This window comes from Panthera pardus, unplaced genomic scaffold, assembly GCF_024362965.1.
Source record: "Panthera pardus isolate Hobbes unplaced genomic scaffold, ASM2436296v1 HiC_scaffold_8, whole genome shotgun sequence".
Taxonomy (NCBI): domain Eukaryota; kingdom Metazoa; phylum Chordata; class Mammalia; order Carnivora; family Felidae; genus Panthera; species Panthera pardus.
The window spans coordinates 126,284,257-126,298,973 of NW_026527013.1; the positions used below are offsets into that span (position 1 = coordinate 126,284,257).

Below are 14,717 nucleotides of genomic sequence, written 5' to 3' on the forward strand. Positions count from 1 at the left end.
TGCTCCTGGGGAATCATGCCCTGACCAATGGTCCCTCCTAGATGGTATTCCCCAGGTAGAACACATGATTAGCTGGCCAGGGCCTGAAAAGACATCGATGTATTCTTTCTGGCTTGGAGCAAGGCCTGAATGGTGGTGTGTCTGTGTCCAAGGCAAGCTCCTTCCACAGTTCTTTTGCTTGTTGAGGAAGCAAGCTGCTTTCTGGCAAGTCTCTGCAAGTCTAACAGCAGGATGGATGGTTCTCTCATGTTCACTCTTATTAGAACATCCCCCAGAAGTGTCTTCTCTCCTTCTGCTTCTCACCCCGGGCCTGGTCACCTTGTAGGAGCTCTTCCCACTTTTGACTTGTTGTACATTGAAGTCCTACTTTTACTTGCACAGTCCCTGGCCACTTAAGACTTGGGAGGGGGTCCGAAGCCTCAAATGGCCACAAGGGCCAGGTAGCTAAGCCCATAGTCCACCTGAAGGGCAGGCCACTACTCAGCTCCAACCAATCGTTGCCAGGCAGGGGTGTGGCTGTGTTGCCAGATTTTCATAGATAGATAAAAATGGTATTTTTATGCAAGAGCTCTTGAGTTTTAAATATGAGCAACAAATCAGATTAAAAACAAAACACTTAAACATGGAGTGACCCTGAAGATTGCTGGTCTAAAACAGTCTGATTTAGAATTTCAGAGTCATGGAGCTTGGATGGAAGTTGAGATTATCTGGTTAAAACCCTTTATTTTACACAGAGGGAAACTGAGGCTCAGAACAGGGAGGGACTCACGGAGGCTATGGAGCCAGCCAGTGAGAGGTCAGGACCTGAATGTGGTCATGCATCCGTTAATGGTTAGTCTTTTTTATCCTTTGTGCCTATTACAGCAGCTGGTGCTCAAAAACACCAGCAGACTTAATATCAGCATGGAGATGAGTTTAGGGTTCGCCTCTCCCCTCACTTTTCACTGGAGAGCAACAGGAATGAGTTGTACTGTGCTGCGGTGCATGAATGAGGTGATTTGCTTTGCCAGTAATCTTGTGGGGTTCATCTCAGAGCAGTGATTTGCAGAAGAAACAGTTGAGCGGCCATCAGGAGGGAGCACAGAGCTGAGCTCATAGCCGTCATGGACACGTAGTACCCTGCTCTCTTCTTCCTCCCTCTCCCCTCCCTCTGCTTCTGCTCCTCACCCCTCTGCTTCCTGCCACCTCCCGCTTAGCCTTCCCAGCACATTACCATGTAGATGGCCTGAATATAAATTTCATATGCTGCCCTGAATTTTGCCCCTTTACCCTAGTTTCTCTGGTCTGCCAGATTCTCTCCCATTCTCTAGATGGTTTAATGCAAGCTGAAAGAAGGGAACCAGCAAGTTCTTGGAGTGGGGGAGGGGCAGTGGAGTTCAAGCTCAAATCCGGTTTGCAGCAAAAGGATTGAGGTGGGGTCAGGTAGGTAAGGCTGTGACACATGCTCTGTGGCAGCATGTTAAAATTCTCCAAGTTTTGGGGAGCCTGGGTGGCTGAATCGGTTAAGCAACTGACTTCGGCTCGGGTCATGATCTCACGGTGCGTGGGTTTGAGCCCCACGTGGGGGCTCTGTGCTGACAGCTCAGAGCCTGGAGCCTGCTTCAGATTCTGTGTTTCCCTCTCTCTGTTCCTCCCCTGCTCGTTCTCTGTCTCTCTGTCTCTCAAAAATAAATAAAAACGCTAAAAAAATTTAAAAAAAAATTCTCCAAGTTTCTTATCTATATACTTCCAGCTGGTCCCCTGCTCCCACTTCTGGCGTGTGGGGGAGCACATGCGTGCACAGAGAGGGGTGGCCTCACACTGTGTGGGAGATCAGGCCTGGAAAACAGAATTCCTGTAAGCACTTTTGACTTTCTGAAAACAAAAGGACTCCAAATAGGGGTTTACACTAAGGTTTTGCTAAACCTGCAGAATCAAAGTGAGGAAGGCTACCAGTGACAAAAGACATTCCAGGCTAGTAAAGTCCCTTGGGAAACTGTGGAGATGCTACGCGTGGCCCAGGAACGGGTAGGTCAGAGTGCCCACCTCTGTAGGCTGTGTGCTGTGGCCATGGGGGCTCAGGGGCTGGGATCTGTGTGTCTTTTAAAGCATATGAGTCTTGTTTATTTTAGAAGTGGATGACTTGTGAATTTTTATTTACTTAAAAACACATGTTGAATACTCCTTTAACATTTGTTTCTCTTCTACCTTTTATTTTAAAAATGAAGTGCCAATCGTGGCTTTTGCCCACTGTGGAGGTATTCAGGTTGGCAAAGGATTACTGTGTGTGCTTTTCTTCTCTTCAAAGGCTAAATGTAACTCCTGAGAGTTATTCAAGTTTATAAGAAAAAAAGTGCGTTGGCTTGACTTTTCCCTACTACGTGCAGCAGAGGCTGAGCTCAGTGCTAGAGTACAAATATGGTTCCCTCGGGGCTCATGCTCACTGTTGCACTGGAAAGTTCCACTTGAAGCAGCTTCAAGCCAAATAAAGGGTGACCAGAGGCAGCAACAGAGGACTTGTGTAAGGTGGCAGGAGTTTGGCTCTGCTGGACGTGTGAATGGGAGCAGTGAGATCAGGCAAGGACAGTGAGGGCTAAAATAAAAGCTAGCATTCATTGACTCTTTACTGAGCATGAGGCTTTGAGGCCCAATGCCAAGGTCTCCAAACGTGGAACATGCAGCATGGGTATGAGAGGTAGTTTGGGGGTCCATGTTTGCCTCACTGGACTCTCAGATGGATATTGATTGGCATCCACATTTATAGGTCTAGCCTCTGAGAGGTGATCATCTTTGAAAACCTTCATCTGCTCCTCCACCTTCTAGAATATTCTTGGGCTCCCAGCTCAACCAGTCAAAGCTTGTTTTCCAGACTCTACTACCCCACAGCTTCCATCCTTTGCCCCACCCATCCTTACTGCCCCATACTGTAGCTCTCACTTCCCTCCACCCCTATCCTGCCTTTGTCCTACTTTCCTCCAGCCTTGCAAGGGGAGCCCTAGCCCGCTGCCCAGGATGCACCCATTCCCCAGGGCTCCCTTGAAGTCCTGCCCATTTCTCCTCTGTTCCTGGCCCCAGATCCCCTCAGTCACTCTCAGACCTGCTGTCCACCAGGCTCCAATCATTTCCCATTCTTATCCCTTGCTCAGCCTTTTCCTCCCAGAGGAAGAGCCCTCTTTTTCTGTGAGATTCTCCTGGTCCAGCCAGCCGCCCCTCACCCATGACCCTGCCCACTGCTGTCTTGAGGGGCCTGTAGACCCAACCCCAGATATCCCCTTGTTCTGTCCTTACACTCGGTGAGCAACAGGCTTTCCCATCATGGACGTTCATCTTTTAAATGTATTTTTGTGTTTTCAAATCTACTTTTTTTTTTTTTTAAGAAACAATGTACATTGAAAAAGTGACTGATTTTTTAAAATGCTGAGGAAATAATAGGACAGGTGGTAGGTGGAGTTTGCAATGATGATGGACATTTAGAAAGCACTGTGTTTTTCCCATTCAACCTTAAATAGCCCTGTGAAGTTCAAGTATGTCCTGTTATTATCCCCACTGTGCAAAGTGGGCCCCATCTGGGTTTTGTGATGAATTCTGCATGTCATGTGATGTAGTTTAAAAATTGGCTTTATTGGAGAAGGGGCAAACATACAAGGCAAGGCTTGTTCCCCGAACCCCATCACTCACTGACTTTGGGCGCAGCCTTTCCCTCCGCAAAATAGGGTGAAGGCAACCTACTGGGGCTAGCTTGTTGTCTAGGCAACCCAGAGTGAGATCCCGGGTCAACTTTGGCAATTGTGTGCATTGAACCATGACCCACATTCTATATAGATGCAGAAACAGGCCAGGGAAATTAAACTATTTGTCTAAGTCACACACCAATTCCAGCGCCTAAATTCAAAACCAGTCTACTAGTTTACACGGCAAGGAAATGAGATGATTTTAGGAAGCAACAAGAGTGGGATAGCTCTGCTGTTTGTTCTCTGGGAATCGCTTTGCATCTCTGAGAAGTGAGGTGACATTCTGTGAGGACCCAGCCAACCACAAGGTGTACTGACCCTTTCCCTGTCCCTATGCGGCCCCGCCCCGCAGGTCCTCTGGGCAAGCTGGGAGCTGTAGGAGTTTGCTGCAAATCTCCTTTGCCCATTGTAAAGATTTAGCTGGAAGCTTGCTGGGCAATCAGTACCCAACTTAAAGATGACTTTGGCATTGTACATCTTAAAATGCTTTATAATCACTGGCAATGGTTCATGGTAGAGGTAACTCTAGACATTTTCCAGGTCTTGTTCAGAAACATCAAGATGAAACTAAGAGCTGTTTCTTTAATTCTTACTACACAGTTTTTAAGAAAGTCTTTAATATTCCATTCAACTCTTTCTTCTCTTTCTCCTTTCTCCCTCTCTCTCCACCGCCCGCCCCCTCGCTGGTTCTAAAAAATAAGTGTAGCCATAAATATGCAGGGCGTAGAAGGCTGACTTTTCCTATATCCAATAAAAACCCTGGGGAGTAATTGAAATAACTTGGCACAGCTAGTCAGGTTACATTCTGCATAATAGCAAAGAAAACCCATAGTGAGGAAAAGCTGCAGTAAATAGGAAGAAAGGCTGGAAGTAAAACCAGAACATTAAATAATGAGTAATTATGAGGGACTAAAACAATAACAACAGCAGCAATAAAAACCCTTGTAGAATTCCATCCTTAGAAAAATAGTCAAGGAGCATCTTCAAAGAAGTTATACTAGACAAAGTCTACATTTTAGGCATTTCTAAGGACTGCAAATTTAAAGAAAAGGAAGGAAATAAGCTCTCCCCCCACTTACACTCTGGCACCTATTTATTAGACTTAACTCTGACAGAAGGCACAGGTTTTGATCCCATTTTGACATGCCTGTTTTTTTTTTTTCATGATTAGGCTTCTCTCCCATCTCTTTTTCCCTGTTTTATCTATCTTCACAATCTGAATTTTAAAGGAATGCTGTCAAGACAGCATACCACAAAAGGAGAAACATCTACTACAAATTGTACTTTGTATTTTTGGAGCATCTTACTTTGGTCTTTTTGATTTTACAAAAGATCACTGCATTCATTGTGGGTAGAAAGTAATGTTGAGTTGTCAAGTCTGGGGCTTGGGAGAGAGGGAAATGCTGGCATCGTAGGCACAGGGAGGGTGCAGCTTAGAGTCCTATTGCTTGTTCCTGTCCTAACCTGACCCCCTCAGCTTTGGGATCCCAGGCAAGCCCTTCACGGTTCCTGTACTCACTTTCTTCTAGGTTTTTTTTTTTTTTTTTTTTAAGTTTATTTCTGTACAAACATAAAATCTTTAGGAAACAGAAAAGTATATATAAAAAAAAGATCATCCATAATTGATCAAACATAATGATTTTGGTATATTTTCTATGATCTTCATATGTGAAGCTAGTTTTTTCTCTTATTTAAAAAAAAATATAGTAGGGGTGCCTGGGTGGCTCAGTGGGTTAAGCATCCGACTTCAGCTCAGGTCATGATCTCACGGTCTGTGGGTTTGAGCCCTGTGTTGGTCTCTGTGCTGACAGCTCAGAGCCTGGAGCCTGCTTCAGATTCTGTCTCTCCCTCTCTCTCTGCCCCTCCCCTGCTTGCAGTCTGCCTCTCTCCCTCTCAAAAATAAATAAACATTAAAAAAATGAAAACAATAAATAATACACTATAAATTAAACTATACCATCCAACTTCGTATCCCGATTTTTCTTTTGGCAGTGTTTTGTCTTTCTAAATAAAAATATATGGCCTCTTCACCATCATTTTCTAGAGTGCATGATATTGAGCACAGGTGTTTTTGTTCTTTGTGTTTTATTATACATTGACAGAGAGCTTTTGACAGCTTTGGGGCTGTTTGTTTAGCTCACTAAAGGAAAAGAGAAAGTGCAAGGGGCTGATATTCACTTTGTGTATATGATGATTCATAGCCAGGTTCAATTCTAACTTTCCACTACATTGTCCATTGTGTTCATCTGCAGAGAGGTGAGGCCAAGCTCTTTCTGTAGATCATCTTAGATCACAGACCAGTGACTGTGGTATCTTTGTTGGTGTCTGAGTGTGGTGTAACAATCTGGCTACAGATCCCAGCCCTGCAACCTTCTCTGTGATCCCAGGCCATGTTCTTGGTCTCTGTATGTCTCTGTTTTCTCAGCTGTAACAGTGTGGATATCTATCATTAGAATTCCTCAATTCTGAGAAATACATTTTAGCACATTTGACATTGGGTTGAGTCCTGCAATCAATGTGTAAACTGTAATTCTTCCTTCCTTTTTCCTCCCTCAACACCCCCTTGAGCTATTATAATCAGTGGTATCATAGAACTGAAGAAATATACTGATACTTGCCTTACAGTTTGTTGAAAAAAAAAAAGCTGAAATATTATACGTAAAGTATTCTTAGCACTTGGTAAGAGAGTAATAAATAGCAACTGTTATTTCATTAGTAAGAAAACTTATATTGTTCTTAGACTAGCAGAACATTTATTCTGTGTAGAATACGTATGATAAGACATACATTATTTGCTGCTCATATATTTGGTTAAAACTTGTACTGCCCGGAAAAAGCCTTAGCAATCTTGTGAATTAGAAATGGCACAGGGATGGCAAATAGGTTTAACTTTACGTGCCAAGTCTAACCTGTTGATGGTGATTGTCAGATGTGCTGTATTGTAGGAATTGCTGAGGCAGAATCTGGGTGTAGCAGAGAGGAGCGCCAAGGTTGACTAGTGACATCTTAGGAAGATGGAGTGGCAACACCCACCCTAAGTGTCTGCCATCTCTACATCACGGTGTCACAAAACATTACTTGGCAATTCATTTGGCATTAGCCAGGCATTGGTTCATCAGTCAGGAGTTTCACTGAAATCCTGTGGCAATGGACTGTCTCTGGGTCCAAGGTGGGAGCTGAGAACCATGTAGGTGAGAGGCAAGGACACTGATGTCCTGGGAAACATGGGAAACTGATGGAGACCTGCAAGTCTCCACAACACTCTGAAAATACATTCATTTTCTTAATGGCTTTGGGGATTTCAGATATAAACACTTAGCCATTTATCTTAAAACTCCAATCTCAGGGGTGCCTGGATGGCTCAGTCCGTTAAGTGACTGACTTCAGCTCAGGTCAGGATCTTGCGGTTTGCGAGTTGAAGCCCTGCGTCGGGCTCTGTGCTGACAGCTCAGAGCCTGGAGCCTGCTTTGGATTCTGTGTCTCCATCTTTCTCTCTGCCCTTCCCGCACTCATGCTCTGTCTCTCTGTCTGTCTGTCTCTTTCTCTCTCTCAAAAATGAATAAACATTAAATAAAAAAACTCCAAATCCCAGTAGAAATGTGGGAGAATTTGCATCACAAGGAAGGGCAGAGCCTTTGCAATGATCTTGATTTTACTCAGCCCTTGTTCTGCTAAGGCTTGCTTAAGTCTTGCCTCCTGAGCCTTGAATGCCCTGCCTTTCTAGAACTATGCTTGTGGATGACTGACCTGCTCCCTTGCCTTGGTGTACATCCTCACCACATCTTTTTCTTTCTCTCCTCTGCTGTAGGTAAGATGCTGTATTTGAAGGGCCCTGGTGCTGGAAAGGGAGACTGTTCATTTTATTAGGTGGCCCTTGTTTTCTAACTCAGCTTTTGTGGAACTTATGAAATAAAATCAATCAGTAAAGGCACACTGCTGAAGGCTTCGATGGAAAGCTACATACCATTTCTTGAAATATTCTGGTAGTCTCTGTGATTGCAGTGGTTTCTTTTCCGTAAGCGAAGGTAAATAGATTTTTCTTTAATTCTGAAACAAATTACAAAGGTGTATATCAGGACAAATACAAAGGTGTATATCAGGACATTCACACAAGTTCAAAAACCTTGATTTTATTATGATTTTTCAAAATGGATGGTTCAAATGAACTCAGAAGATCAAATCTTTGCACACATGTTTTCTCTAAACTGTCAGTACATTATTAAGAGTTGTGGGGTGCCTGGGTGTCTCAGTTGGTGACAGCTCAGAACTGGAGACCGCTTTAGATTTTGTGCCTCCTTCTCTCTCTGCTCCTCCCCAACTCACGCTTTGTCTCTCTCTCACTCAAAAATAAATAGACATTAAGAAAATTAAAAAAAAGAGTTGTTACAAATAACAGTCCTATAAAATGGTTTGCATCAATGTAGTAAGACTAAACTTTTTCACTTTTGTGAAGTTCTCCAAAGTCATCCCTTTCTAATCTTTTTACCAAGAGCTACTATAAGTTGCTTGAGCAAAGGTCATCTTGACAACTGTGTCCATTTTTAAATTTTATTAGGTTTTTAAAAATTTAATTCCAGTAGAGTTAACATACAGTGTTATATTAGTTTCAGGTGTGCAAGATAGTGATTCAGTGATTCCTATACATTGTTCAGCGATTTTGAACCTGACCTTCTTCCCTTTCTTCTTTTGGTTGCTATGAGGCCGTGGCACACACTCTTGTTGTCCTTCAGATCTAGCTCTCCCCTTCATTTTAATAGAAGTTTTAGTAGGACATGATAATGTCACAGTGATGACTGCTTTACTCAGCTTCCCTTACAGCCGCAATTGGCCACCTCACTAATTTCTGGACGATCAGATAGAAGGAGAAGTATCCAATTTCTGGGAATATTTCTTAGGAAACAATTGGCAAGTGCCCCTTGTTCCTTCTTTATCTTCTTTCTCCATTTTGGTGCCCAGAGTGATCCCATCTTGGACTATGGGGGTATCTCCTACATTGGGAAGGCAGAGGGGTGAGCTGCAAGAACCCCGAATCCTTGAGAACCAGTGGAATTGAGCTCTCACACTAGAGCTGGATTCCACATTTCTGAAATTTTACGTGTGAGAGAAATAAACTAAAATATTATTTTATTTTAACCACCCATATATTGAGTTTCTTTGTTTACTTGTAGCTAAATCTAATACTAATGGACACAGAGTTTAGAGACAAATTTGTGACCAGTATCAGCTTATAACTGCATGTATTTTAAGTCGTTTTCTTGGCTTCTCTTTGTCCCATCCTTGATTTTCTATCTTCTCTTGCCAAGGTTTAATTTAAGTGTAATTTAATGTTATATCCTTTATACTTTTATAGGCTTCCCTAAAATCTTTTTTGAAACAAGACCAGGTATAGACTAATGAATGATAATTAAACTCAGAAGTACTTGATTACTCCTCAAATGTTTGTATCTTCTCTTTATTATAATAACTTCATATCTCACAACCTTACATAAATCATCATTTATTTTTAAGTGTTATGTGAGCCTCACTTATTATATTTTAGTGCTTGCCAACTGTCTCAGTGTTTCATAAAGGTAAACATGTATCAGGTTGGGAACTTGGGATGCACTGAAGGAGTATTCATTTCGAAGCCTGAGAAAATTAATGATAACATTTTTTGATAGACGAGCAAGTTGTATGAGCAATATTTAAGTATGGGATTTTTACTTTGTGGTAGAATTTTTAGGCGAATGATTTATTTTATTTTTAAAAATCAAAGCTACCCATGCAAATAATTTTAAAAAGCCAAAGTTGTTTTACTTGAGTGATGTTTAATGGGCCCTACTATGTTCCAGAGACTGCTCTAGGCACCTGGGTCATACTGGTAAATGAAGACGATGAAGACCACTGCCCTGTATTGTTGAAATTCTATCAGGAAAAAAACAGTAAGAATCCTGAATGAACAAATTAGAGAGGATGCTAGAAGGCGGTAAGTGCTATGAAAAAAAGGAGGCAGAAGAAATAGGGTTAGAGCGGTCAGAGCAAGGCTCAATGAAATGGTGAACGTAAGCAAAGACAGTTAAACTATTTATGTCTATAAAGCTTAGAGTGATTAACAGCAATCCCACACTCCCCTACCCTCCCCATTTCTCCATTCCCAGAGGCTACTAATTTCAGCCTTAACTGACTCTTTGGGTATATTCTTTCTTATCTCTAAATAACATACTTTCAAGTCCACTTCTTGATTTGTAGTCTATTTACTTCCCACCATAGAGCAGGGGGTTTGGCTATTCACAATTGATGTATGATTGCTTTCTCTTTCCTTCTAAATTCTTTTATTTCCCTGGAGTTAATAGTTGCCTTTTGTTTGTATGCTTAATTTTCTAAGTATTTATCATCAATTTACCCTCAAATTTTTTACAGTTGTTTGATCACTTTTGAATATACTCTAATGGATAATTTATTCATTTTATCTTGCAGAAATCTCTCCTGAAACCTCTGAACCTGCTTCCTCTGGACTTGCTTCCCTCTCACCCTGGTGCTCAGTAGATATCCTGAGAGCCCCCATCTTCATCATCCTGGAGATTGTCTTCACTTCTTCCCAGCTTAGTAGATCTATTTTCTAGAAGACCACATTTTTATTGTTTCTGATGGAGAATATTTTAAAGTAATGTTTGAAGGATGTGGGGAAAGTAACTTATTTTTTTTTATCATTTGTATATCTAAAAATGTTTCTATGTTTTGAGTTGGTGAGGTATAATGTGGGCCCAGAAACAGCTTACACCGTAAGTATAAACATAAATAAGGTAAAAAAAAATTAAAAACATATATAAGGTTAATAAGACTTGTTGGGGAGAAACTTCAAGTTCCACTTGGTCTCTGAACACTCATTATCTTATACAAAGGTCTTTAAAATTTTTTTTTAATGTTTATTTTTGAGAGAGAGTGGCGGGGGGGAGTATAAGTGGGGGAGGGGCAGAGAGAGACAGAGACAAAGAATCCGAAGCAGTTTTCAGGCTCTGAGCTGGCAGCACAGACCCCGATGTGGGACTTGAACTCACAAACTGCAAGATCATGACCTGAGCTGAAGTTGGACATTCAACAGACTGAGCCACCTAGGTGCCCCTAGAAAGGTCTTTTAAACAGGACATAGCTAGACTAGATATATCAAGGACAGCCTACATATTTTTAGGGAAAGAGGGTTCTGGTGTTTGTAAGTCACTATTTAACAATAATAGTAGATTTATGGTATAGGAGATTATCTGTTAAATAGGAGGAGTCCCAAACATGATGAATCATCTTCTTGCTAGGGAATCAATAGGAAGAAGGAAATAAACCTCTGAGACCATCAGAGTTTGTCTCTCATTGACTGGTGTGGTAGATTAAAGATGGCCTCATTATCTTTGACACCCTTACCCTTAAATCTTGGCTGTTAAATGACTTTTTGACCAGCGGGGTACATTAGAAGTGATTCTATGCCAATTATGGCCCCATTTTTAAGATTCCTGGCAACTTTGTTCTCTTGAAGCCCTGATTCACCATGTAAGAAGTCTGACTATCCTGCTGGAAACCATGTCAAAAGATCCTTCAATGGAAATAACCAAAATGTCTTTCAAAAGGTGAATGGGTAAACAAAATGTGGTGTATCCATACAATGGACTATTATTCAGCAGTAAAAAGAAAAGAGCTATCAAGTCATGAAAAGACATGGAGGAAGCTTAAATGCATATTGCTGAAAGAAGCCAATATGAAAAGGCTATATTCTGTATGATTCCAACTAGGTGGCACTCTGGAAAAAGGCAAAACCATAGACACTGTAAAAGATAAGTGGTTTCTAGGGATTTGGGGAGAGACAGGAGGGATTAATAAATGGAGCACAGAGGTTTTTGTGGGTAGGGGCAGTGATACTGATATATGATACTGTAATGGTGGATACATGCCATTATGCATTTGGCAAAACCCATGCAAGGTTCAACATAAAGAATACACCCTTAGGTAAACTGTAGACTTTAGTTAAGAATAATATATAAATATTGGCTCTTCATTTATAACCACACTAATGTACCACATTAATGCAAGATGTTGATAATAGGCAAAATTGAGGAGGAGATGACAGAGTATATAGGAACTCTGTACCTTCTGCTCAATTTTTCTGGATATCTAAAACTGCCCAAAAATTAAAGCCTTTTTTTAAAGTCTCTATCTGGAAAGGAAACAGGACCCAATATTCTACAACAAACCCAATATTCTAACTCTCCTTCTCAAGCCTCAGTTATGTGAGTCAAGTCATATCTGACCCTTTAACCCAACCACTAGGTAGATACCATCAAGTAACCATGGTCAATATCACATGGAGAGGAAGAATTGGCCAGCCACACTCTTCCTGAATTCCTGATACCCTATACTGTGAGAGGTAATGAAAATGGTTGTTGTTCTAAGCCACTAAAGTTTGGAGTGTTTTGTTACACAACAATAGTTAACCAGAACAGATGGTTATAGAATTCTAGGTTAAAATCATTTTCCCTCAGAAGTTTGAAGCTATCAGTTCATTGGCTCCCAGCCTCCCAGTGTTGTTGTCTGAAGCTGCTCTGTGCCTCCATCCTTTGAAAACCTGCAGTAGCATCTGTTCAAGAGTTCTGAAATGTTGTGATGATAGGCTTGGGGTGGCTCTATTTGCATTCACAGTGTTAGTCACCCAGGGACCTTTTCAACCTGGAAATTCACATGTGTCAGTTCTGAGAGACGTTCTTGAATTATTTCATTGATGATTTCTTCCTTTCTTTTTTTCCTTAGAACGCTTATTATTTGTATATTGGGTCAGCTGGGCAGGTCTTCTAATTTTCCTAGCTTTTCTGCCCTATTTTCCATCTCTTTGTCTTTTGTTCTATTTTCTGGAGGATCTCTTCAATTTCATCTTTAATCCTTTTATGAAAACTATCTTATGCCACTAGCATAACTTCCAAGTGATATTTTTTGTTTTTTGAATATTTCTTTAATTTTAGTGTAACATTCTTGTTACACGAATGAAATATCTTTTCTTATCTTTTTGGAGATACTAATTCTAGTTATTATTGTAAAAATTTTTTTTAAATGTTTATTGATTTTTGACAGAGAGAGAGAGACAGAACATGAGTGGGGGAGGGGCAGAGAGAGAGGAGACACAGAATCTGAAGCAGGCTCCAGGCTCTGAGCTGTCAGCACACAACCCAACGTGGGGCTTGAACCCACAGACCGCGAGATCATGACCTGAGCCAAAGTCAGATGCTGAACTGACTGAGCCACCCAGGTGCCCCGAATTCTAGTTATTTTTTATAGGTAAGATATTAGAGTCTAAGAAAAATGTTTCTTCCTTAGAAAATAGCAATAGTTTATTTTCTTGAAGTTGCTTCTTCTCTTTTTGTGTTTTCTTTCTACATTCAAAATTTCCCTCTGATGTCCGATGATCCTGGATTGTTTGTTGGCTTGTACTTAAAAGTGGAAGCTGGTTAAAAACTTCAAAGCTGATTGGAAAGTGGACCTCTGGGTGTGGCTTTTTGACTCAGATCCTCACTGTAGCATGGGCTGGTGGGGACTTTCTCGGGGAAGCCCTGCTGTCAGTGTCTGGGGCTTTCCTCCCTGGGATGTGTAGACTCCCTACAGAAGGATCTTCTGCCCTCCAGCCAGGTTACCAGCACCCTGGGGCTAGGGGTGGGTGGTTCGCAGCATTCAGTATGCATGTGGAGTGGGGTGCTCCTCTCTTCACTTATGTCTGGTGTCCCTCAGTCCAGAAGCTTTTGATATTAGCATCTCTAGAGAATAATAAACCTCTAGACTTATACCAGAGTAAGGAGAGGCAACTGCCCACCTGTGTGAAGTTGGGAAAGAGTCTCAGGATCTAACTGCTTCTTCAACAATCTTTCAATCGACCCTTGTTTTTACTCTCACCTCAATTTCTAGAGCTACCAAATATAACCAATCCTCAAGTCTTCTGGGGAATCTGCAGTGTAAACCAGGTTGCTTCTTGACATTCCTTCCCACTGGCTTCAGATGCAGCTTTCTGAGTCAACTGAGTCAGTTACCACTTGTTCTGCTTTCTGGTTTCCAATGTTTTGTGGCTGTTGGCTCTTCCTGTTCTCTTTGTCCTTGTGGACAGATTCATTTACTGTCATTTCAGTGGAGTTTCTCAAGGGACAGAAGTAAATGCTTTGCTCAATCTGCTATCTTACCCAGAAGCCTGAAATGAATACTTTATACTCTGTGTCATTTACGCCCTCTGCCTTGACTGTTTTATTATATTTTGAAAAAAGCAGATGGGAAATGGACATTAGATCTGAGTTCAATCCTAAAATAATTTCACGGTCAATAAAGAGGGGTTATTTTACTTTGGGAAAGTAATTGTTACCAATATTTAGCCATAAATGTATTTTTGATAATTCTAAAAATGGAATTTATGTACCGAAATACTGTTTTGCTCATGACCTGCTCATGGAGAGCGAATAGTGTATATTAATATTATAGAAACAGTTAGTTGCATCTGTCTTTGCAATAATACAAAATCTTTGCCAATTGGTGAATAGTTTCATTAACATTTCTGACCAGAAATAGTATCTAGACTTTTGAGATTAAGGTTTTGTACTAGGCATTAGCAATCATTTCACATAATCAAAGATATCGTTTTCTTTCATCCCACCTCGAATGCATAATCTGTCTTATAAATACTAGGGATTGAATTTCTCATGGAGTGTCCAGGAATCCTGAGGAGACAGAACAATCAATACAGTACTCTGAGAAGCCCATAGCACAATATTTTTGAGATGCTAACAAATTGAGAATGCTTGATAGAAAGGCATCTGTATACAGGGTCAGGTGAATTTGAATTAATAGGAGAAACCAAGGATACTGTGCATAGTAAGGTTAACTGTGATGACCTTTCTGAGATTTGAAACCAGTCCAGTCTACCCCTACTTGGACTCAGGTTTTTCAGTGTGACCTTCTGTTTTTTCCCTTTGCCCTCTGTTGTACATCAAAACAAAGCCCAATGGGCTGGTAGAA

The 14,717-nt window shown here is 41.2% G+C and overlaps 1 protein-coding gene across 3 annotated transcripts in view; it reads right to left on the bottom strand.

Moving 5' to 3' along the window:
* The window catches only part of AOAH (acyloxyacyl hydrolase), a 167,747-nt gene that overhangs the window by 42,223 nt on the left and 110,807 nt on the right, over window positions 1-14,717 (bottom strand). For all 3 annotated transcript variants that reach the window (XM_019418121.2, XM_019418122.2, XM_019418120.2), the window contains exon 14: window positions 7,675-7,757. In XM_019418121.2, coding sequence (XP_019273666.2) covers window positions 7,675-7,757 — 83 coding nt within the window. The remainder of the gene's footprint in view (window positions 1-7,674; window positions 7,758-14,717) is intronic.